We start from the raw sequence: 22,119 nt of genomic DNA on the forward strand, positions 1-22,119 counted from the left end.
GGGGGGCATCCCCACCGGGCCTGCAGACCCAGTTCAGGAAGGCCCACCAACCTCGTTCCAAGAGACCCCCAGGGGCCCAGTGCGGCAGCTGAGGATGCTGTCCCTGTCCCTGCGTGGCGTGAGGGCCTTTGCAGTGTTCCTAGACGGAACAGAGGAGCTTGCCTGCTTTTTTTTTTTAAGCCGGATCATTTTTGAAATCTCGGATTTCAGAGTCAAAAGGGAGGACTGAAGTTTCAAACCCAGCTCAGGGCACACAGCTCATGCAGCAATGTCAATAACCCAATCAGTGTCGAGATCATACAAATGAATCCATGCAGCCAGAGGGGCTGGGGCTATGAGAGGTTCCTGCAGAGATGTCTAATGTCACCCTTTCCTCACACGAGGCAGCAGATCCCTGGGGGTTCACTGGACTCTTCTGCATTGATTTTTTTTTTTCCAAATTAGGAAAAAAGGGGAGGTTCTGCCCAGAAGCCCTTTGTGAACGATAGCACCTACAGAGCCATATCTTCGTCACTGAGAGTCTGTCTGGGGTCCAGCCCTCGGGTGCTTTAAGCCCATGGCACTTAGCCTCCTGGCACCAGCCCCTTCCTGGCCTCTCTGGCCGTCCTGGTACCTGAGTCTCTTGCGGGGCACAGCATGGTGTGACACACAGGGTGTCACGTTCCAAGCTTGGCTCTGCCTTGGAGGCCAGGTGTGAACCTGGGCCAGCATCTTTCTGTCTCTGAGCCTCAGTTTCCCTGCATATACCCTCGTCGGTGATCCCCAGGTCCCACCCACTTGCACAGCCCTTCATTTATGAAGGACTAGGTTGCATTTCCTTACTAAGTCAGATGTGGGCAGGACACAGATTCACAAATGGAGAAAGTGAAACCTTGCTGGCCCACGGGCTGTGATCCAGGTCTCTGGCTAGTCCAGGACTCTCTTTAGCAGCCCCCATCCTGAAACAGGCTAAGCCCAGGCACTGCCCCAGCCTCAGCACAGGCACCGACAGGGTGCACCATCACCCACTTGGCACGGACAACTCTCTATGGCCTCTGATCTGGAGGGCCTCACTTCTGCAAGCAAACCCTGACTCTCACCCTTCCATCCCTCTACTGCCAGCCTCAGGCCCCAGCCCCGCACTCCCCTGGCCTTTGCTTGACCTAAGCCCTAGCCTGAACCCAGGAGGACTCTCTCCTCTCATCCCCAGTTGCCTTCCAGTCCCAAGGTAGGTTCATGCCTCGGCAGAGTCAGGCCCACTGCACGGCAGTGGGAGGAGAGGACACGGGAGGAAGGCATAGAGGCAGCTGGTGTCCCTTGCCCACAACCTGTCACCACTGGGACCTCCCCGAGCTGGTGCCCCATAGAGCCACATTTTCCTGAGTCCCCTCAGGCACTTGCAGTGGCTCTGGCTAAACAAGGGAGCCTGGGTCACTAGGTCAAGCTCTCTGTCCCTCTCTCTAGGCTGGTCATGAGGAACACCCACTCTTGGGTCTGCTTGGCCATCAACGTGAGCAGGAAGGGAGCCCACTCTGCTAGGCCTGCATGGAGAGCAGCTCTCGGTACAGGGCCCCAGGCACAGGGAAGGGACTTACCAGGAGCACCTCAGTTGTGGGGCTCCAAAGAAAGGTGAATCACTCTTCTGTAGCATGAATCTCTCCATGCCTCCTGGGGGAGGGGACCCTGTCTGGCCAGCCAGCTGAGCTCTCCCGGCCAATCCACACAGGCCTCCTTCAGCCTGGCCAGGCCGCCATCCCCCAGAGGGGGTTCCTTCCCACTAGGCACACCCCACACACAAACCCCAGCAGCCAGCAGCTCCTTCCAACCTCTTCCCGCTATGCTGGCCCCGGAGGGCCTTCAGTCAAGGCTGGCCTCAACTCTTTTCTCTCAGCTGGTACATGTTTCTTTCCACCCTGAGCCTGTCTTGGGCCCCTAGCGGGAATGGCTTTCTGCCTCCCAATCCCTAGCTTCCCTCTCGGGTGTGGAAGGAAAGCAGAACTCCTTCCCGAGGACGTGCTTGGGGATCCAGAGGCTGTCACAGCCCCTCAGTGAGGCTGCAGGGTGGGAGACGAGAAACCAAGTCTGCCATGCGCACAAACAGCCCCTCGGGGATCCAACTTCCTCACTGTTGGGAAATGATCCACAACTTCCCCTGAGAAGCCCGAAGTCCAAGTTCAAAAGCAGCTCTGAAGGGGCACGGGGCTGAAATGAATTATAAAACATCTCCCACAGTGGCCAAAGCCAAGGTTTGACCTGAGTAGGCTGCTGGGCCCTGAGCGCCCTCTGGCAGCCCGGCCTTTACCCACCCACCAGCTGGGGCCTCACCCTGCCCCTCTACAACTCTGCCCTGGTCACCCCAGGCAACTCTCAGCTCCTCTCCCTGCCCTGGGGCCTCTGCACATGCTGTTCTCCTTACTGGAATACCATCCCCTCCCCTCCCAATCAGCCTGGATAATTCATGCATTTGTCCATGCCTTCATTCAACAAAAATTCTGAGGGCCTCTTCCGTGGACCAGGTCTGGGGCTGGATGCCAGGACCGAGCTATGGATCAGGAAGTCCAAGAAGACTCCTGTTCTCAGGGGTCTTGAGTTCCGGGGTGCAGGCGATGGGCAGGTGATGAGTTGGATAAAAAGGGCATCTTGTGGTAGGGGGCTTGCAGGCAGCATCTGGGGAGGTCAGGGAAGGCCGCCCTGAGGTCACAACTTCCGCACAGTGAAGAGCCAGGGGAGGAATCTGAGGGATTTGCTGGGAAAGAAGAAACCAAGGGAGGAACAAGCTCATGCAAGGACATGTGTGAAGCCGATTGGGAGTCCTGCTCACAATCCAGATCTCAGTAAGATTAAAGTGCCATGTGTCTCCAGCAAGCACCCCCACCCCCTGCAATCCTCTTCACGCCCAGGTGGGCCCTGAGCACCTGGCCTGTCCTGTGACCTCCCACTCGTCTTGGCTCTTGTATTCAGGTGTAGGTCCCATGAGGGCAAGTCCACAGTTACCATGCTGGGCCCCGCACTCCCTCCAAATGCCTACTAAGTCCTCTCTGCGTGCATCTCTCCTGTGCAAGGAGGGAAAGGGGACAAGGGGTGCAGATGTGCTCAGAGAGGGTCCCTGTACCCTTTGAGAGCGGGCAGCCAGAGGCCCCTCACTCAGCCAGTCCCACTCAGCCAGTCAGGAGCATCTGGGACCATCACGCACTACATGGGCCTCTCCCGACGACACCATGGGCAGCACTTCATTGGACTGGGCCCCAGAGCAGGCAGAGGGGAGAAGAACAGGACAAAGTCTGACCTTGCTGTGGAAATGCTATGTCACTGGGCTTCTGGTGACAGACACGCTATGCCTCTGGATAGCATCTTTCAGCTTGAAATCAAACACCTTGATTATTACTTCATAGAGTAATTAGAAAAATCACCTTATTGGACAAACTATAAAACTGCAAGCATGAAAAGACACCTTCACTTGGACCCTGTCTAAGGCCACATCCTTTACGCTGGTAAACATGTTTCATTTGCACCAAGCTTGGCAGGGTGCCTGGAGAACTAGTATCTTTCCCAGTAAACCGAACATGAATGAATGGGGGGTATGGGCCTTGTTGTCTTTGAAAAAAAAAAGCTACCAAAATGCCTAGGTCAAGAGCGAGTCCCTTTAATTAGCATTCAGGAACTGGCAGAACTAAACTATGATTTTCAAATCTGGTTAATTACAACTTTGGAGAAGAGAATGGAAGTGTCTACTGGGTAGGACGCTTCCACGATTCTGGGAATATTTTCTTTCTTCATCTGGGGATGTGTTCATGAGTGTGTGATTTTGCAAAAATTCATTAAACAGAACATACAGGAGTTGTGCACTTTCTTGAGTTGTGTACTCTTCTGTATGTATGTTGTGGTGGTGGTTTAGTTGTTAAGTCATGTCCAATTCTTGTGACCCCATGGACTATATAGCCTGCCAGGCTTCTCTGACCATGGGATTTCCCAGGCAAGAATACTGGAATGGGTTGCCACTTCCTTCTCCAGTATGTATGTTAGATTTCAACTGAAAAAAAAAAAAAAAAAAGAATAAGTGCCAGAAGTTCTGTAACTCTGAGGGTTACTCAAAACAATTGGGAATGCAGTTATAGGTTAAGAGAGCTGCCTCTTCAAATTGGCCAAGCTGGTCTGCCCCCAGCCAGCCCCTCAATAATCCTTCTAACTGAGCACTGACCACAGGCTAGGATCAAGGTTTTCTCTCTGTCCCTCAACCTCACAGAGCACCCTGGAAAACAGAGAATGCATCTATTCCTCTCTATATCACTTGTGCCTGCACAGAATGTTCCAGAAACATCTGTTGAGAGAGTGAGCGTGAGAATGAGCTGTGTGCAAAAACTCAGCGTGTGAGGAGGAGAATGAATGGCCAAGGGTGGAAGCCATGTCCTGTGGGGCTGGTTGGACCATGTGTGGGGAGATGGCTGCTGGCAGAGATGGGGTAACAAGGGGAGGGAGGGGAGGCCTGGGCTCAGCGCAGGGGTCAGTGACCTGGGTGTGGACAGGATTCGGGCAGCTGCTGCTCCATTCCTGGGTTGGGGGGGCGGGGGATGGCCTGAGTTTCAATGCTGTCCCAGCTTCTGATTCTCATGTGGAACAGGACTTGCCCGCTCACAAGACACAAACACATGCAGGTCATTTAAACAGGCCTGTGCTGGCCCTGTTAGCCAGCCTCCATTTCCCTTTCCAGAAGACGGGAAATATCAGGGAACAAACACACGTTTCCTTGCTTATTTGTTCTGGACAGTGAGGAGAAGCCTTGGGAAAAGAAGATATTGCCGGAATGAGCACTGACTTACCGAGCACAGTCAGCGCTGCTATCTCCTTCAAACAGGAGTTTCTGCAGGACACAGGCCTGGACAGCCGCCAGGACCCCACAGGGACCACCCTGCAAAGAAGGACATGCGTGAGTGCCTGTGAGAACTGACCCAGGGCTTAGCCTTCTGTTCCTCCAGAACCAACCTCTGCCCACAGGTTACAGAAAACGGGGATCCCAGGTCCCTCAAACAGGGGTCTCTGTTGTGGTGTCTGCTTCCCTGGAGTGCCGACCCTCAGTGACAGGGAAAAGGTGGCAAAGACCCCAGAACCCATTGCTAGAGGAATGCATGTGTGATGCATGAATGGGAGGAAAGCAACTCTTCACAACCCACCAGAGGCACCATCACAGATGTCTACTCATCCAGAGACATGTTTCCATGTCCACAGGCTGAGGGCATTAATTATCTACCCATCCTAAAGGCCGCCTCCTCCAGGAAGGCTTCCCTGACCTCCTCTGCTAAATGCGATCCCCCTGGGCCACCTCCACTTGTGTGAGCAACATTGTCCCCGGCCCATAGCCTGCCTCAGCACCCAGCAGTTGTGTCTCAGAGGGAGGGGGCTCCTTGAGAAGCTCAGCCCTGCAGCCATCAACAAGTACGAGGACTATCAGAGCAGGGCCCGCAGGTGCTCTTGAACTCAGGGTGCGAGAAAATGTGCAGACTTGCCCAAGGTAGGGACAGAAGCAGGTGGTCTTCCTTGGGGCAGTGTGGGGCAGGGGGAGGCTCCTGGGGCTTGAGAAATGGAATCTGGATGAGCTGCTGGATTTTATAGTATCTTCTGGCCCTGAAGATACGCCTTTTGGGAAATGTGTTTAAGCCACATTCAGATCCTGCCACAAGCTACTTGCGTTTCCCTGCCTATGTCCTCTCCTCCTCACGTCTCCTGGTTCTCACATCAGATACTTCTGCCACCTTCTGCAGTTCCTAGGTATTCACAAGTCTCCCTTTGTTCAAGCTGCCACCTGTTTCCAGCATCCTTTCCCCAGCTCTACCTGTAAAATCACCACTCGAGGTACTCAGCTAAAGGACCCTCTCTGGTAACCCCAAGTAGACACAGGGGCCCCCACCCCATTCCCTCTCAGTGAGGATTCCCACATCACGCATCACTTATGTTAGGGGGTCATGTTCCCCAGCCCTGCTCTGCCAGCCACAGTGAAGTTTCTGTCCTGGGTGACAATGTCCCTGATGGGCCCAGGGAAGGGTCCCGGGGGGCACTTAAAAAACAACCTGCCTTGTTCTGCACAATGCCATATTTTAAGGACACTGAGTCATTAAAGGAAAAATTCTGAAGTTTCCACTCATCGTTGAAACAGCAAAAGCTGGAACCAAACAGAATGGTCTTTATGTCCTGTCAAAAGAAGAAAGAATTTTATTGGTTGTTTTAAAAGCAAACAACAACACACGGCTGGGTGTTTGCATTCCCACAGGAGCTGGTCTTGAATTCTATCTAGCAGGGTAGTCTGTTTTCCAGCAGGGTTATCTATTCCCTTTTTGTTTTGCAAACCCATTTTTATCATATTTGAGGAAAGAGAAAATTGACCCTGAGGGTCTTACCTCTGGAACATCTGTAAACCCAACCAGCCTGTGCTGATCCAAACCAAAATCTTTTTAGGTTCCTTAGACATTCCTTGATACACAAAATTTTAGTCTTACATGGGACCTTGGGGATTTTTGACTGCACATTATAATTACCTACAGATCTCCGAACAATCCTGATGCTCAGACCCCATGCTGGACCAATTGAAGCACAACCCCTGGGCGTCAGATGCTGTGATCTGTACTTATAAATGAGTCCAATGCACAGCCAAGTTTGAGAACCTCTAGCAAACTATGACCCACAGGCCAAATCCAACCCTCTACTTCCTTTATAAATAGTGTTTTACTGAAACACAGCAATACCCGTGTGTTTACATATTATCTGTGTTTACTTTTAGATTACAATGGCAGAGTTGTATGGTTGCAATCAAGAGCCAAAAATACAGGATCTAGCCCTCTGTGGAAAAAGTTTGCCAACCCCACACCAGTATAACCCCTTCCTATATGTAAGAATCTCAACATCTCCAGAGAGTGGTGCTGGTGTCCCCCAAAACTTGGTTTGAATACCCCAACCACCAAGTGAAGGGGTTCCCACTATCTCTCAAGGCAGCCCCTCCATTTTTTCGCAGCTCTATCTTCTTCAAACTTCTGGCTGACATTACTCTCCCATCAAACCAAGCCCCACCCTCCAGAGCCCCAGAAAGCACCAACACTTCCCCACTGACCAGCCCTCCGACGGGAAAGCAGAGCCTTTCCCCAGGCGTCCCTCCCTATGCTGGCTGCCTCTCCTCTCTCTGTCATGATTTTACACTCCAGAGGATCTGAGGGGCCCATGTGTGGATTCTGTCACTACACACTCAGAGACCCTTTCCAGGTCCTCTCTTTCCTACAGACTCATTTTTCCCTCTAAGGTCAGTTCTTTCTTTTCATTGTGCGTGCATGCTCAACAGTGTCCAACTTTTATCGACCCCAGACCGTAGCCTGCCAGGTTCCTCTGTCCATGGGACTTCCCAGGCAAGAGTACTGGAGTGGGCTGCCATTTCCTTCTCCAAGGGATCTTCCTAACCCAGGGATTGAACCCACGTCTCTCGCAACTTCTGCACTGGCAGGCAGATCCTTTACCAACTGGGCCACTTGGGAAGCCCTTCTTTTCATTAAGTACAGAGAAAACTCTGTGGCCGAGCACTTTTCCCCACGTCATCAGATGTGGGCTGACACCACACAGGAGACTAAATCAGGGCTTGGTTCCCCTTCTTGCACCAACTACAGGCATCCATGTATTTGGACTGAGTTTCCTGAGAGCCTAGAAACTATAGGAACTTGAGTTTTCTGGCTGAAGCCTATGTCTGTTCTCTCAACCACAGAGTGACAGCTCTCATCTAGGCATAGTACAGTTGCCAGGTCACAGGGTTACAAGCCTGGAAACCTGGGTTCTACTTGCTATGGGTGCCGTGTGTCTTGGGTTGTCCTTTCTCTGTGGGGGGCCTCAGTTCTTTCTGCTGTTTTTTGAGATGCTACTACTGGGTGGTCTTTAGGGGCCTCTGAGGACCCCTCCCAAAATGATAGTACCCACTACAAAGAATCATAGCCTGTGGCTATGTCTGTGGCTAAGGACAGCCAGAGCACTTACTCCCAGGCGCGGGACTACTTAAGACCACTTGCCTGACCCCCTCCCTGTGGTCTCAAAAGAAGGAAAGGAAAGAGAGGGGAGGGATGAAGTGGGACAAAACCGCTACAAAAACCTTTGACTTTTCACCTGTGTGCTCAGCAAATACTTGTTAAGTAGGAAGAGAAGAGGGTCAGCTGTGTCCCCAGGAGTTTTATTTTCTCTTCCTGAATCCTGGCTGAAAAGCCAGTGGAGGACCGCAGGAGCTTCATTCCATCCTGCAAGAACTGCTGGCCACAGGGAAGGGGGAGGCCCTCTGGCAGTGGAGATGGAGAGGAGGCCAGGACATCCCCGCAGAGGGGGCTGCTAAGGCCAGAAACTGACTCCCAGAGTCCGGTGACTCTCAGGACATCCCCGCAGAGGGGGCTGCTAAGACCAGAAACTGGCTCCCAGAGTCCTGTGACTCTCAGGACATCCCCGCAGAGGGGGCTGCTAAAGCCAGGAACCAGCTCCCCAAGTCCGGTGACCCTCAGGACATCCCGCAGAGGGGGCTGCTAAAGCCAGGAACTGGCTCCCCAAGTCCTGTGACCCTCAGGACATCCCTGCAGAGGGGGCTGCTAAAGCCAGAAACCAGCTCCCCAAGTCCTGTGACCCTCAGGACATCCCCGCAGAGGAGGCGGCTAAGGCCGGGAACCAGTGACTCCAGGAGGCCACTAGCATGACCCTAGATGGTGCTGAGACATTAGACACATGCCCCTGTCCTCCCTTCACCGCTGCCCAGCCTGAGCACCGCTCAGGGGTCCAGTGCAGCATCAGAGTCAAGCCAATGAGGATGATTATTCTGTTCCCAGCTCAACTCTGGAGTTAGCAGGTGCAGACATGGTGAAGCAGCTCTGGGCCAAAAGAAAAGCTGGGTCCTGGAACGTTTCAGTGAAAAGACGTTGTATCCTCACCTTTACTCTCAGAGAGGGAGAGGGAGCTGACAGCACCAGGTCCCCATTTCCCTGACTCTCCGCTCCTGTGTTCTTCCACATCACATGCAAATTTCCATTTCAGCAATGACTGAGAGATTATAACGAGATGAATGAAGGCAGAGAGAGGAAGATATCTCCTCCCACCAACTCAAGTCAAGACGCCTTCAAGTCACACCACACCGATTCAGTTCATCCAGTTCAGCTCAGTCGCTCAGTCGTGTCCGACTCTGCGACCCCATGAATCGCAGCACGCCAGGCCTCCCCGTCCATCACCATCTCCCGGAGTTCACTCAAACTCACGTCCATCAAGTCGGTGATGCCATCCAGCCATCTCATCCTCTGTCGTCCCCTCTTCCTCCTGCCCCCAATCCCTCCCAGCATCAGAGTCTTTTCCAATGAGTCAGCTCTATGAGGTGGCCAAAGTACTGGAGTTTCAGCTTTAGCATCATTCCTTCCAAAGAACACCCAGGGCTGATCTCCTTCCGAATGGACAGGTTGGATCTCCTTGCAGTCCAAGGGACTCTCAAGAGTCTTCTCCAACACCACAGTTCAAAAGCATCAATTCTTCACCAATTCACACCAGTTCAAATTAAGAAACACATCACCTCACACTTTGCAGTTGACACCTACCTTTGCCACCGAGAGGTCGATGGGCTTGGATACTACTTGCAGCTTGAGCACTGATGAGACTGGATACAGGATGATTTCTTCCCTTACTAATTCATCTTCCACATCCTCTGAAAGAAAATCGCGGCCGTTTGAGCTCTTCGTTATGATGCACAGAGAACAGATTAGGAGGCCATTTAACACCCAGGACACTGATAAGTGCTGAGAAGGTTGGGATGAGAGGAGGGGTGCTCTACCATCCACCGGCCTGTGGACCCCCTGGGGCTCCCAAGCCCCCATCAGAAGGGAGAAGGCAGAGCAACAGCCCTTGCTCCTTGTCACCCCATGCTGGTCCAAGAATACTGGCAGCTGGGACATGGCTCTCAGTCCACTAGAAGGCTCTGCTTGTGGACATGCAGAAACAAAGGCCTAGGCCTAAGTTGTTGACTCAGTCCCGGAAAAGCCTGGCCCAGACGCGATTCCTCCAAAAGGCGGACATGACCCACAGATCTATCCCCTCGAGGATAAACATTAAAAGGGCAAAAGTAGGAAAGAAAGTGCTGCCCTTCCTGAGAGAATAATGACAGTTATAATAGATTATCACTATTGTGGTTTTCACTACCTATGTTTATCATCTAAGCATCACTCTCTCCTCAAGAGAGTAATTATCATCACGCCCATTTACAGATGAGGAAACTGAGGTTGAGACAAGTCAAGTCATTGACCTAAGGTCACCCAGATGGAAAGTTACAGAGATAGAATATAAACCCAGGCCAGCTCCCAACAGCTCTGCCATCCTGCCAATCAGACCAACATGGATCTCCAGCCAAAAGGGACACTAAGTCACATTCCAAATACAGCCTTCTCACAGCTGGAGTGATGGAGGCCCAGAGAAGGTCCCAGAGTGAGTGCTGGCCGCTCCAGCCTGTGCCTTCCCTGGCAGGCGAGGCTCCCTCTCGCCATTACACCTGCTCTGGCACCACTTACCAGAACCCTCAGGTGCGGGACCCACGTGAAAACAGCCCAAGGCAATGATGCTGGCAGAGCTCAGCAGGCTGGCCTCCAGCCTCTGGAGACTTCCTCCCACCCTTTTCCCAAGACTAAATGATTACTTAAAAAGCACACCACACTGTATAGACCTCAACATTATCTGCCATAAGCCTGTAGAAATGTCACAGTCCCTGCCGCGCATCTTCTGAGATACTGTTCAAAGGTCAACATCCCAGGACACGTGCCTTACATCTTACTCTACAGCCTCCTTTTCTCCCCTGGAGGAGGACCAGGCACAGCATGAGGCCAACTCCTAGAGGCTCAGTGCACTGAAAAGGAGACAGATTCTACCTTTAGGCTGAAACAAAAGTTTCCAGTAAGTCTGGAATTTAAATGAGAAACTTTCTTAGTGAGGGTCTCAGAGAAAAGCTACCCTGTGACCACGGTCTTACAAAAACACCTGAAATAAAGACCAGATGTTCACACAGTAACATACAGAGGTCTTGAAAGCATGCCACTGGATAGGGAAAGTAAGAAAAAAAAAATGAAATTTATAACACAACACAATTTACGTCCAGTATAAACACATGCATGCAAAACAACTCTAAACATTTTTGCAAGAACACATACAAGTGAAAAGAAATCACTAAATACATGGGGGTGGAGTGGTTGATAGTGAGGAGGGTCATGAGAGTGTGGGGTGGGGCTCAAGTGAAATCGGGAAGGAAAGGTAACAGGGTGGACAATGGGCAGCTTTGCAAAAATCAAAACTGAGAATGTTCACTAAGGTATGGAGATGTGTGATTAATTCAACCCTAGGCATCTGAGGCCCGGAAACAGTGGGAAGAGGAACTGAGCAATTCCACCAGGCCTCAGCAATGCCTCAGCCTGGACTGCTTCTGGAAGGCCCAGAGAGGGCAGGATTTAAGCCTATTTGGAGGCTGCTGTTTAATCTGGGATGTCCCATAGGGAAGCGGGGCTGAAACGTGCTCTGCTCAAGCCCATGAACTAAGTCTAAGGAGGGAGGCTGGGGCCCACGGAAGGCTGACTGAGTGGCGGCCCCAGGAGGAGGCAGCCTCTCTCGGCCTCTGCCAGGAGGCAGCTGGCGCCTGCACAGGGAACTGGTTCAAGGCAGCTAGGCAGGCGCAGATGTGGCGGGATCGCCGTGCAGGAAAAACAAAGCACTCTGGCGTGACCTGTTGGCCAAGCAGACAAACCCAGCTGCAAACGCTGAGGGTTTTCAGTTGCTATTTTTAAGGCCCGCTGTAAATATCTGGTTAAAAAAAAGCAAGGGATTTTATTTCCCATACCATTTAACTTACCCTTTGGAGAAAGAAAACATATACATAACCTTGGAAGTACTTAATAGAGGCCTACTTCTTTTTCCAGGTCCCCACTCAGTATTTCCCACTGTAACTACAAGATGTCTTCCGCTGGAAGTGCCCCAACGCCCCAGACTCAGGAATCTCAGCACTGAACCCCTCCGGGCTTCTATTTTGATTACAGAATCCATCTCCCCAGCCCTCCACCAGGGATCCAGGCCAAAACCTCAACCCTCTCCCACACAGCACGCTGCTTTAGCCTCCAGGTTATCCTGCCCCCAGAGTGCCTCATGATGCTGCCCACCTCCCACACTTTCCCTCTCCACTTTTATACAATGTGTCATTATTTTCCTATTTGCTCATCAAGCACTTTACTGAAGACCCATGATATGCCACTGGGTATGTGGGACACAAGAGGTCCAGAGATGAAAGCACCATCCCTGCCTTCAAGGAGCTCACTAACTGAAGAGGGAGACAGAGCCCTAAACACATACATGACATCAGGGCTAAAATGGGGATTAGGGCAAAGGTTCCAAGAGCAGAGAGGAAGAGGCAAGTAATCCTGCCTACAGGGTCAGAAAAGCTTCACATAAATGGTAAGTATTTGAGCAGGGTCTTGAAATAACCAGAAGATTTCCCCAGATAGGACAGGGGCCCAGTCACCTCTTTTCTAGACTATTCCAAGAGCCCCCCAACCAGTCTCCCCAAATCCAGGCTCTTACCCCTAAAACTCATCCTCCACCCACATCCAGAGACGGCCTCAAACATCATTCGTTTCACATCTCTGCTTGATAAGACCTTGTCCATCCTTCAAAGCCCAGTCTAAATGATACCCCACTGTGGAACCCACCACAGACTTGGCTAAATCACCTCTTGAAGCAGTGAAGAGCTGCTGGTCATTTACTTCGGTGTGGTTTTCACAAAACACCTCTCTTCCTTCATCCTACCCAACCCCACCCTCCAGGAAAGCAAGACCACTTTTCATCACCTCCGTCCACGTTCAACAGTCCTGTTTGTGCCCGGGCATGTAAGAGCTAACCAAAGTGGGCAGAAGTGAACCCAAGAAAGATGAACTGGCGTGAGGAAGGGAATGCTGTCCCTCTAAACAAACTGCATTCCTTGTTTCTGATTCCCCCACCCCAAACTTCTCCACTCTCTCAGGGTAACTGGGTTCCATGAGAGGACTCTGGACCTCTGATCTTTTATCTCAGTGTTCTTCTCTAAATCGTCAGCTGAGCTACCAGCAAAGAGAGGCTGGCCTCCCTCTGGAAAATCACACACACTTCAAAGAGCTGGGTTCTGAGAGAATTGCTAAAAGCCTTTCTCCCAGCAGAAGCCCTCTGGGTTCTGAGGGCCGGGAACTGCTTCACTTTACATCCAGACAGGAGTGGCTTTCATTAGAAAACCTTAGAATGCCTTACACAAAGGTTTCAGATGCCAGTGTTTCCTGGCTCCATGCTTCATTCTGCGCAGCCGTGTGTCCACTGAAATCTGCCCCTTCCTGGGTGGGCCAATGATCCCACCAGCCGTTCCTGGGAGGAACGGTTGGTTACCTCTGAAGAAAACAAAGTAGAATAAACAAAACCCTGCTTCCATCACTCAGAGGCCAGTCCCTGCCTTTCAACTTCATCAAAGCAAACCGTCAGACAGCCTGTCTCACACCAGTCACTTCTAAAGGGCAAACTGCTTTCTTCCTTCGTGTAAAGGGGAGTGCTTAAAAGGAGAGGAAAAGCATATGAGTAGCTCCCAGCTCTTGTATGCCAAAATGGTCCAAAATGTATCAATACATCGCCGGCTTCCAGGAGAAGAGCAAATGTCAATGGCACTCAAGCCTCGTCCTTTCATGTCTGGTCCTTGGTTGTCATCCTTTATTCTATTCCTGGCTTTTGCCAAGGCCTGCAAACATACTAGTCTTTGGGGAATAGAGAATTCCAGAAAGAGGGGGAAAGGTGGCTTCAAAGAGAAAGAGTGGATGGACAAGTTCCTGTCTAGATCTCACAGAGGAGGTACACAGATGCATTCACAGGTGGAAGGGCATGAGCTGACGCACCTCACGATTTGTATTTTACTCCTCAGTGAGGTGGTGTGTGTTCGTCACAAAGTCGTGCACAACTCTTTGCGACCCAGTGGACTGTGGCTCCCCAGGCTCCTCTGCCCATGGGATTCTCCAGGCCAGAATACTGGAGTAGGTAGCCTTTCCCTTCTCCAGGGGATCTTCCTGACCCAGGGATCGAACCCAGACCTCCTGCATTGCAGGCAGATTCTTTACCATCTGAGCCACCAGGGGAAGCCCCAAGGATATGGGGGTAAAAACTTTTAAAGGATGGGCTTCTCCAGGCAGAGCTGTACTAATATTTTGACTGAGCACTATCTTCTAGAGACTTCTGTAGGTTCTGAGAAACCCTAAAAGAACCCTCAAATGCAGAAAATGGTACTCTGCCCTCCTCTCTCCCAGGGTAGATCGAGAAGTGTAGATTTCTATATTTCTCCAGGTGAGACGGGCAGTGGAAGATGGATTTGGACATCAACCAAAAAAGAGAGAAACCTGCTCTACTCTCTGGGCCAGTCCCTCCTTCCCAAGGTCAGGTGGGAGAAAAGGAGCCCTGCCCCAGCCAGCAGGAAGCCCCACCACCGACCACCTCCCAGACAGACCGAATGAAGACCACTGGACCCTGTGGGTAAAAACAGAGGCCCCAGGGGACCTACCAAGCTGCAGCACATCCAGATCGCCTTCGACCTTGTTGGACACTGACAACTGATTTTTCCTAGAGGAAGAAAAATAAAGGGAAATGTCAGTGTACCATAGGAGAATACCAGAGAAATGCAAACAATGGAGAAGAATGGGAGGAGCACTGGCTGGGCCTCCAGGAGGGGGTTCTCTCCAGACCTGGCCCTGCCGCTCTGTGTGTGCCATGTACCAGCACTCTCCCTCACTGAGCCACAGGTTCCATGTCAGATGGGATCAAATCACTTCTGGGGCGCTTTCCAGTTGTGTACATACACAAGCACACCCCAGCCAATACAGGACGAGAGACCCTGTAGTTTGACACTTGTCAAGAACTGAATGCAAGCTATTTTGCTGATGCCACTGTAATACTGCTGGGAAACACTCACACGTGCACACACACACACGCATACACACAAATCAAATTCCTGCAATCACTGCACAGATTTTCTTATCTCATTTTTTTGTTGGTTTCCTTTCTCCCAGCTTTCTTGTAAAGCTATCAGCAGCCATTTCTCAGAAATCTCTAGAATGCACCAGACAGAATACCTTCTGTGATTCTGACTAGTAGATTTAGGGATGTGCACACAGAGCCTTCTTTAAACAGCCCACCTGTATTTCAGCTCTCTTCAGATTTTCTTTTCCTTCAGCATGTTTCATCTGAACTAAAGTAACATCATTTTTTAAAAAAAATGTATTAAAAATTAACAACATTACATCACCCTCTTGAAAACTCCATTTACTATGTGAAAAATGACAGCTCTTTTGAACGTAGCATTGAAATGTATTTTCCTCCAACATCCTTGCAGGATAAGATATGATTGAAGTAACAATCGTAATCTTGCCACAGTAGGTTCTATTGAATTGGCTTCCTCCTGAAGATGTATGAAAGGGCGTGAGTGGAAGACCACAGAGGACGTACAGTACTGAATCCCCCAGCACACACCGCTTAGGACCCCAGGGTTCCTGTCTCTGGCGCTGGAATACAGAGCGCCTTCCCCTTTCTCCCAGGCAGCCCTAAGCCTCCCGTGTCCTCCTCCACTCCGCCAAGCCCACTTTCCTCAATTCAAAACCACAAAATTCCTACGCTACCAGGGTTCTGCAAGCCTTCTTGGTAATGGTGAAAGAACAAGTTAACTTGGAAAGAAGAGCTAAGGCATGGAGGGGCAGCAGAAGGACATTGGCTGCGGGTAGGCAGGGAGTTAAAAGAGAAGCTGTGCCCCCCCAGCACAGTGCCCAGCAATGAAGAACTGTGCTTTCATCAGACACCTCCACCGACCCCACCTCTCCCCTACCACCCCCGCTGCAAGGGAAGGCAAGGACCAAAGTCCCCTTTCTTTTATCCCCTCTGTCACTGTTCCATTCAGAGACTAAGGCAAAGGGCCCTCTCCTTGCTGCGCCTCAGTATCCCAGTCTGAAAAGCAAGGACTTGGGCGCAGGTGCTAGATGGCCTCTAAGAGCCACCTTGAACCATTTAGAGCTGGAAATATCAGGAGTAAAGATGCCTCTGGCACATCCCACTGCCAACATCTCTCTGGTACCCATCTCTGCTCTCTGCCTCTTCGTCTGTCACCCAGGTCATTCTCACAGCCCTCTAACTGGTTTCCTGACCCCAGGGTGATGCCCTACCTGGTACTGACCCTACATCTTCACGAGTGTCAAAGGCATCTTTCTATAAAGAAAATCTGACCATGCCACGGCCTGGCTGAAATTCTTCAACAGTTCACCATCATCATTATCGTCAACAGTGGTCATCTTATTTATAAAAATGATGGCAATTATAACAGCAGATGCCTTCTGATTTCTTTGACTGTTGCAGCATCAAAAGTCATCTGCTCCTCAGAAGAGCCTTATGTAGTGGTCCGTGCACTGAGTCTCAGAGAGGTACAGTAATCTCCCCAGAGTCACACAGCAAGTGGTGGCAGTACAGAAATACAAGCCCAGGCAATGACACTGTCAGCTAAAAAAAGAAAAGCACAACGTGAGGGCTGCAAGTTAAGTTTTATTGGGGGCAATATGAGGTCTACAGCCTGGGAGACAGCTCCTCAGGTGGCTCTGAAAGACTGTTCCAACGGCATAGAGGAGAAAGGCAGTATACACGTGATTTTGGAAAAGGAGGAGTGTATGCAGTCAAGCACATACTTTTTTGTAGAAAGTTTCTGCTGGCCTCATGAAGCTTCTGCTAGTCACAAGAAACAACCATCACCATGAAGAATTTTAGTCCTTTTCTAGATATGAGGAGATACAATAATTGGGCTCATAAACTCCACCCTGAGAATATCTAACTATCTAAAGACCTGTCCTGCCAGTCTCTCAGAGCACAGAGTGTCTCACCCTTCCTCCTGAACTCCTTTAGGGGAGGTGTTATAAGTTAGCAGCTGCAGCAGCACAAAATTTAATCCTTGTAGAATTAGATGCCAAGCACCCATGCTAAGTTCCAATTCGTGGTTGACAACGCCAAAGATAATGGCAGAAAACATGATATATGCGCGCTGGGCTGCCCGTGACCTGGCCACCTACCACCCGAGCACCACCTCCCTCTGCACCCTCCCGCTCCATCTGCATGTCCTCCATGCTAACTTGTCAGCCCACACCTCTACACCTTTTCACAAGCTGTTCATTCCTATTCGAATATCCTTTGGCAAACTCATATTTATCCTTTTCAGCCCAGTTGGAATGCTACCTTCTTCTCAACTCCAAAGCGTGCATTTATTCGTTTCTTCACTCAGTCACCTAGCCAGCGCGTGGCAGTTATCTAGTAGGTCTGTCTCCCTGCCCCAGTGAGACCCAGCTGTGTACAACAAACAGAGGCAAATTGCAATATGACATGGCATGGTAGGCTGAATAACAGCCCCCAAAGATATTCACATCCTAATCCCTGGAAACGGAAAATGGTAACTGGTATGGCAAAAAGAACTTGCCAAAGAGATTAAGTTAAAGATCTTGAAACGGAAGAAAGCATCCTGGATTATCCAGATGGGGCCAACCTAATCACAAATGTCCTTATAAGAGGGAGACAGAAGGAGATCGGACATAGCAGAGAACAGGTAGGATGGTAATGGAAACAGAGGTTGAAACAATCCACTTTCAAGATAGAGGAAGGGGCCACAAGGCAAGAAATGAGGGTGGCCATGAAGAGCTGAAAAAGGCAAGGAAACAGATTCTAGCTGTTAAACAGCTAGCCCTGCCAACACCTTGGCTTTAACACAGTGGAACTGATTTCAGACTTCAGTCTTCCAGAATAGCAAGACAATAATTCATGTTGCTTTAACTCACTAAATTACTGGGTGATTTGCTGGAGCAGCCGTGGGAAACTAATACAGAGAGAGAAACACCGAGGAGGAACAATGGACTACAGGATTCTCTTGATGGCCTCTGTGTCCTGTGTGCCCTGCACCTAGTCGCTGCTCCAAAAATGGGTGCCAAATACCAGAATGACCCTCACACAAGCTAGGCGGCTCACATAGGTCACTCAACTTAGAGGTGCCAGAACCAGGGCTTAAACCCAGGCCGCTGGCTCCAAATGCTGTTTTGCTCTTTCTTATCCTTGATGCTTCCTTTCCCTGCCCAGAACTCTCCATGGCTGCCTGTGGACCAGAAGACAAAACCTACTCCTCCCACATGGTCCCCTTGGTTCCCAAGGGCGAAGCCACAGGAGCACGCAGACTGGCAGGAGCCGCGGGGGAGGGCAGCGATGATGGTCCCGCTGTGCAGGGCACGGCTGGGCCTCTTCCCGGTCATGGGACTTCCACCCTGAGGCCATCCATCAGCCCCGAGAGTCGGGCTCAGATGCTGTGTGCCGCTTCCCATAAATCTCCTCACCAGAGGAGACTTCAGTCATGCTCACACTTAGGGAATGTGCTATTGTTCCTTTCATGTGTCCCTTTGTGGCATAAGCATTACACAGTTGAAAAGGTCAGTTTAAAAGCATGTTCTTGCCTTTGAGTGAAAACTATTATGAGCAACAATGACAAAAAGATAAATCAAGGATTCAAAACACTTTTTCAAAATGCGATTGTACAGATAACCTAGAGACATGTGTCAAAGTGTGCATCTAATAAATCTAGGGGAGCCAGGCTGGAAACACCCACTTGCCTGCTGGGACCAAGGCCTCCGTTTTCCAGCCAAGATCCTCTGTGGGCTCCACACCCCCAACCCCCAGGAGGGGCAAAGGCTAGGGCATTGCAGGTATTCAGGGCTACATAGAGCCAGGACTCAATCCCTGGATAACTGGGTCTTGGGTGGGTAGAAAGAGCCACTCAGAGACCAGAGTTTTTGCCCTTGATCCCCCAACTCTGAGTGACCCTAGGCAAGACACTCACCTCTGTGGGCATCAGATGCCTCAGCTATACCTTGGAGAAAGCCTGAGCATGGCTGTGGAACATGACCAGGCGGGCAGACTCTGAGAGGACTGACATGCCCAGCTTGTGCTATTCTTTAAGATGTTCAACCGCTTTTGCACCAAATACTCAGAATAGTTCACCAGATCTTAGCATAAAAACAGACAAGGAGCTGTTCTTTCCCCTGTGTTTGGTACTGGATACTTGACTAAACTAGTCATGATTACACACGAAAGCTGTCCCATGAGAGGAAAGACATTCATCACTTACTATATAGTCTATTTGACGAAAGCACTGAACCCAGTGTGAACTGATCCCACTCATGTTGCTTCCCTGGTAGCTCAGATGGTAAAGAATCTGCCTGCAATGCAGGAGACCTTGGTTCAATCCCTGGGTCAGGAAGATCCTGAAGGCAATGGCACCCCACTCCAGTATTCTTGCCTAGAGAATTCCATGGGTAGAACATGGGATCGTAAACAGGTGGACAAGCGACTAACACAACACGTTGCGCAAGAATCTAAAATATAAGAAAGTTACATAAAATTTCCCAGCACACCTCACTGAAGCAATGTAACATTATCCGGAGAGACACTTCTACAAAGCAAGTAGGAGCTCTACAATCTAGCTTCCCCAGGAGAGAGAGTTTTTATTTTTTTAAAGTCCCAACTAAAAATATGCTTAAAACAAACAAACAAAAAACCTGTTAAATATATGAGATGATCCACCGTAAGTGAAAGTCAACTGACACAACAAACAGGACTCTCAAGAACTTGAGATAACAGAACAGCAATCTAGACAGCAATCTAAACAGTAATTAGAGAGACTAGGGGAACAGTTTTAAAGGAATGGAAATTGTACTAAAAGAAACAGACACTATGAGAAAAGGATGGGCTGCTCCAACAAGCAAATATAGTCATGAAAAATGAGAAACCTTGGGGCATACAATGATGGTGATGGATCATACCATATAAATACATATTTCATTTTAAATCCATGAGTCTGCTAATAGAGGAGGAAGGAGGGGCAGGGGCAGGTAACAGAAAGCTCTTTTCTACGAAACATGCCGCCTAGTAAATGGAAAAGGAATGATAAAATGACAAAAATGAGGAAATCGCCATTTTTTACATTTCTACTATCAACGGATATTCAAACCGTGGATTAAGAGGTTTTTGAGGCACAGGATATTCACATGGTCTAAAAGTTACAGAGTCCTTATTAATTCCAAAGGGGAAGGTTGCCTTTATGATAACAGAGAGATTGGCAGAAACCCTAGAGGACTGACACAACTTAGCATCGCATCACCAAAAATAAACTTACATCCTGTGCTCCTGATGTGAAGTAATGGGAAGTACACAGCATCACGTAAGTATTGTCCTTAACCAAAACTGCTTAACATAGACCCAATAATGAAACAGACATGTCTAGAATGTGGTCATTCTGTGAGACAAGAGCCTACATTCTCCATGAAAAACTAAAAAGAGAGCGAATTATTTGAGACTGAAAGAGATTAGAGAGACATGGCAACCAAACACAAGTGAACTTTAAAGGGATCCTGGGTTGAAAAACTAAAGCCCAAAGAACATTTTGGAGCCATTTGGGAGAAATCTGATCATGGGCTTTACATTAGTGGATGTTACTGAGTCAATGTGAAATTTCTCGGTTTTGATACTGGTGCTGTGGTTATACTCTTGTACTTAGGAGACGCAAACGGAAATATTTAAGGGTGAAATGCCATAATATTCGAATTTCAGTTTCAAATCAACCGTCAAAAATATCTGTGGACGAGGGAAGGAGAGAGAAAAGAAATCCAAAAAAATCTTAGAATTACAGAAGGTAGGTTTCATGTTCTATTCTTTCAACTTTTCTATGGGTTAGAACATTTTTAAAGTTGGGGGAAAACTGTTGGAAAACTTAAAAAAGGAATTAGATATAGTGAAGAGATAATAAATCACTGGGAACAATGAGATGACATTTATTCAGAATGCAGGTCAGAGATCAAATATATGAAAGAACAAATAAGAGACATGGAGGGAAAAAATTTAAGCCTACTATACATCTAAAAGGAGATCCAAGGACTTCCCTGGTGGTACACTGGTTAAGGCTCTATACTTCCACTGTAGCGGGTACAAGTTCAGTCCCTAGTTGCTAAGATCCCACTTGCTGCATGGTGCAGCCAAAAAATAAATTAGTTTAAAAAAAATAAAAGGAGTTCCAGAAAGAAAGGATAAAGAGAATATGAGAGACAAAATTATTAAAAAGATAATTGCTAAGAATCCACCAGACATGAATCCTCAGAGAAACATAATAAATTTTAAACAGTACACATGAAAGTAAATGCATACCTAGACACTCATCTTGAAACTACAGAATACTAAAGACATGAGAAAAACCTTAGAGAAAGGCAGGTCACCTATAAACAACAGCTATTTCAACAAAAAAACATCTTTAGTGTTAGAAATATCAAAGGTAAGGACAAAATTAAAACATTTTCAGACAAAGACTAAAAATGCTAACCATCACAGACCACTGAGAATGAACCACTGAGAGTAACTGCAGGAGAAGAAAACTGAACCCAGAGGGAAAGAGCAGGATGCAAGCAATGGCAGAAAAGAAATCTGTGAACATTTAGATAAACCTAAATGAGAGCAGGCAATAACAACTAATCTAGAGAAAGTGTTTGAAAACAAAGGAATACTACTAGACAACAAGAAACAGGGAACCTGGGAGGGGGAAATGATCAGAATTAAAGCTTTCTAAAATTCTTGCATTTCTTTTGAGGGAGTAGAGATATTGATTAAGCTGAAGACTTTAAGTCATCTCAGCTAACACACAGCAATGACTCTAACAGATACTATTCTCAGCACTTGATGTATTAGCTTACTGAGTTCTCACCACAAATGTTTGAGGCAGGACAATCATTAACCATTTCACAGAGGTTCATGTTGGGCTAAATTTTCCTGTCGAATTCCTCCTTGTGTTATTCTGTAACAAGTAGGTTTACCACTCATAATGTTTATCCTATTTTGATTTTTATCCAATAGCGTTTAGCTACATTAGCTTTTAAATGGCTGGCATCCAATGATTTATTTTGTCCCTGTTTCCCTGTGCTTAGTTGTTCTCCTTTTTTCCACATGTATCATATGAAATACCATGGTGCTAATTTTAAAAATCGATTTGAGTGTCTTTGTCTTTTAACTGGCGAGTTT

The 22,119-nt window shown here is 48.9% G+C and overlaps 1 protein-coding gene across 2 annotated transcripts in view; it reads right to left on the reverse strand.

The window, feature by feature from the left end:
* The window catches only part of MINDY4 (MINDY lysine 48 deubiquitinase 4), a 119,582-nt gene that overhangs the window by 48,597 nt on the left and 48,866 nt on the right, over nucleotides 1-22,119 (reverse strand). For both annotated transcript variants that reach the window (XM_040259689.1, XM_040259690.1), the window contains exons 6-9: nucleotides 14,555-14,613; nucleotides 9,561-9,667; nucleotides 6,046-6,162; nucleotides 4,797-4,885 (exon numbers count right to left, since the gene is read on the reverse strand). In XM_040259689.1, coding sequence (XP_040115623.1) covers nucleotides 4,797-4,885; nucleotides 6,046-6,162; nucleotides 9,561-9,667; nucleotides 14,555-14,613 — 372 coding nt within the window. The remainder of the gene's footprint in view (nucleotides 1-4,796; nucleotides 4,886-6,045; nucleotides 6,163-9,560; nucleotides 9,668-14,554; nucleotides 14,614-22,119) is intronic.

Source organism: Oryx dammah, unplaced genomic scaffold (genome assembly GCF_014754425.2).
Source record: "Oryx dammah isolate SB20612 unplaced genomic scaffold, SCBI_Odam_1.1 HiC_scaffold_18, whole genome shotgun sequence".
In the NCBI taxonomy this organism is placed as follows: Eukaryota; Metazoa; Chordata; class Mammalia; order Artiodactyla; family Bovidae; genus Oryx; species Oryx dammah.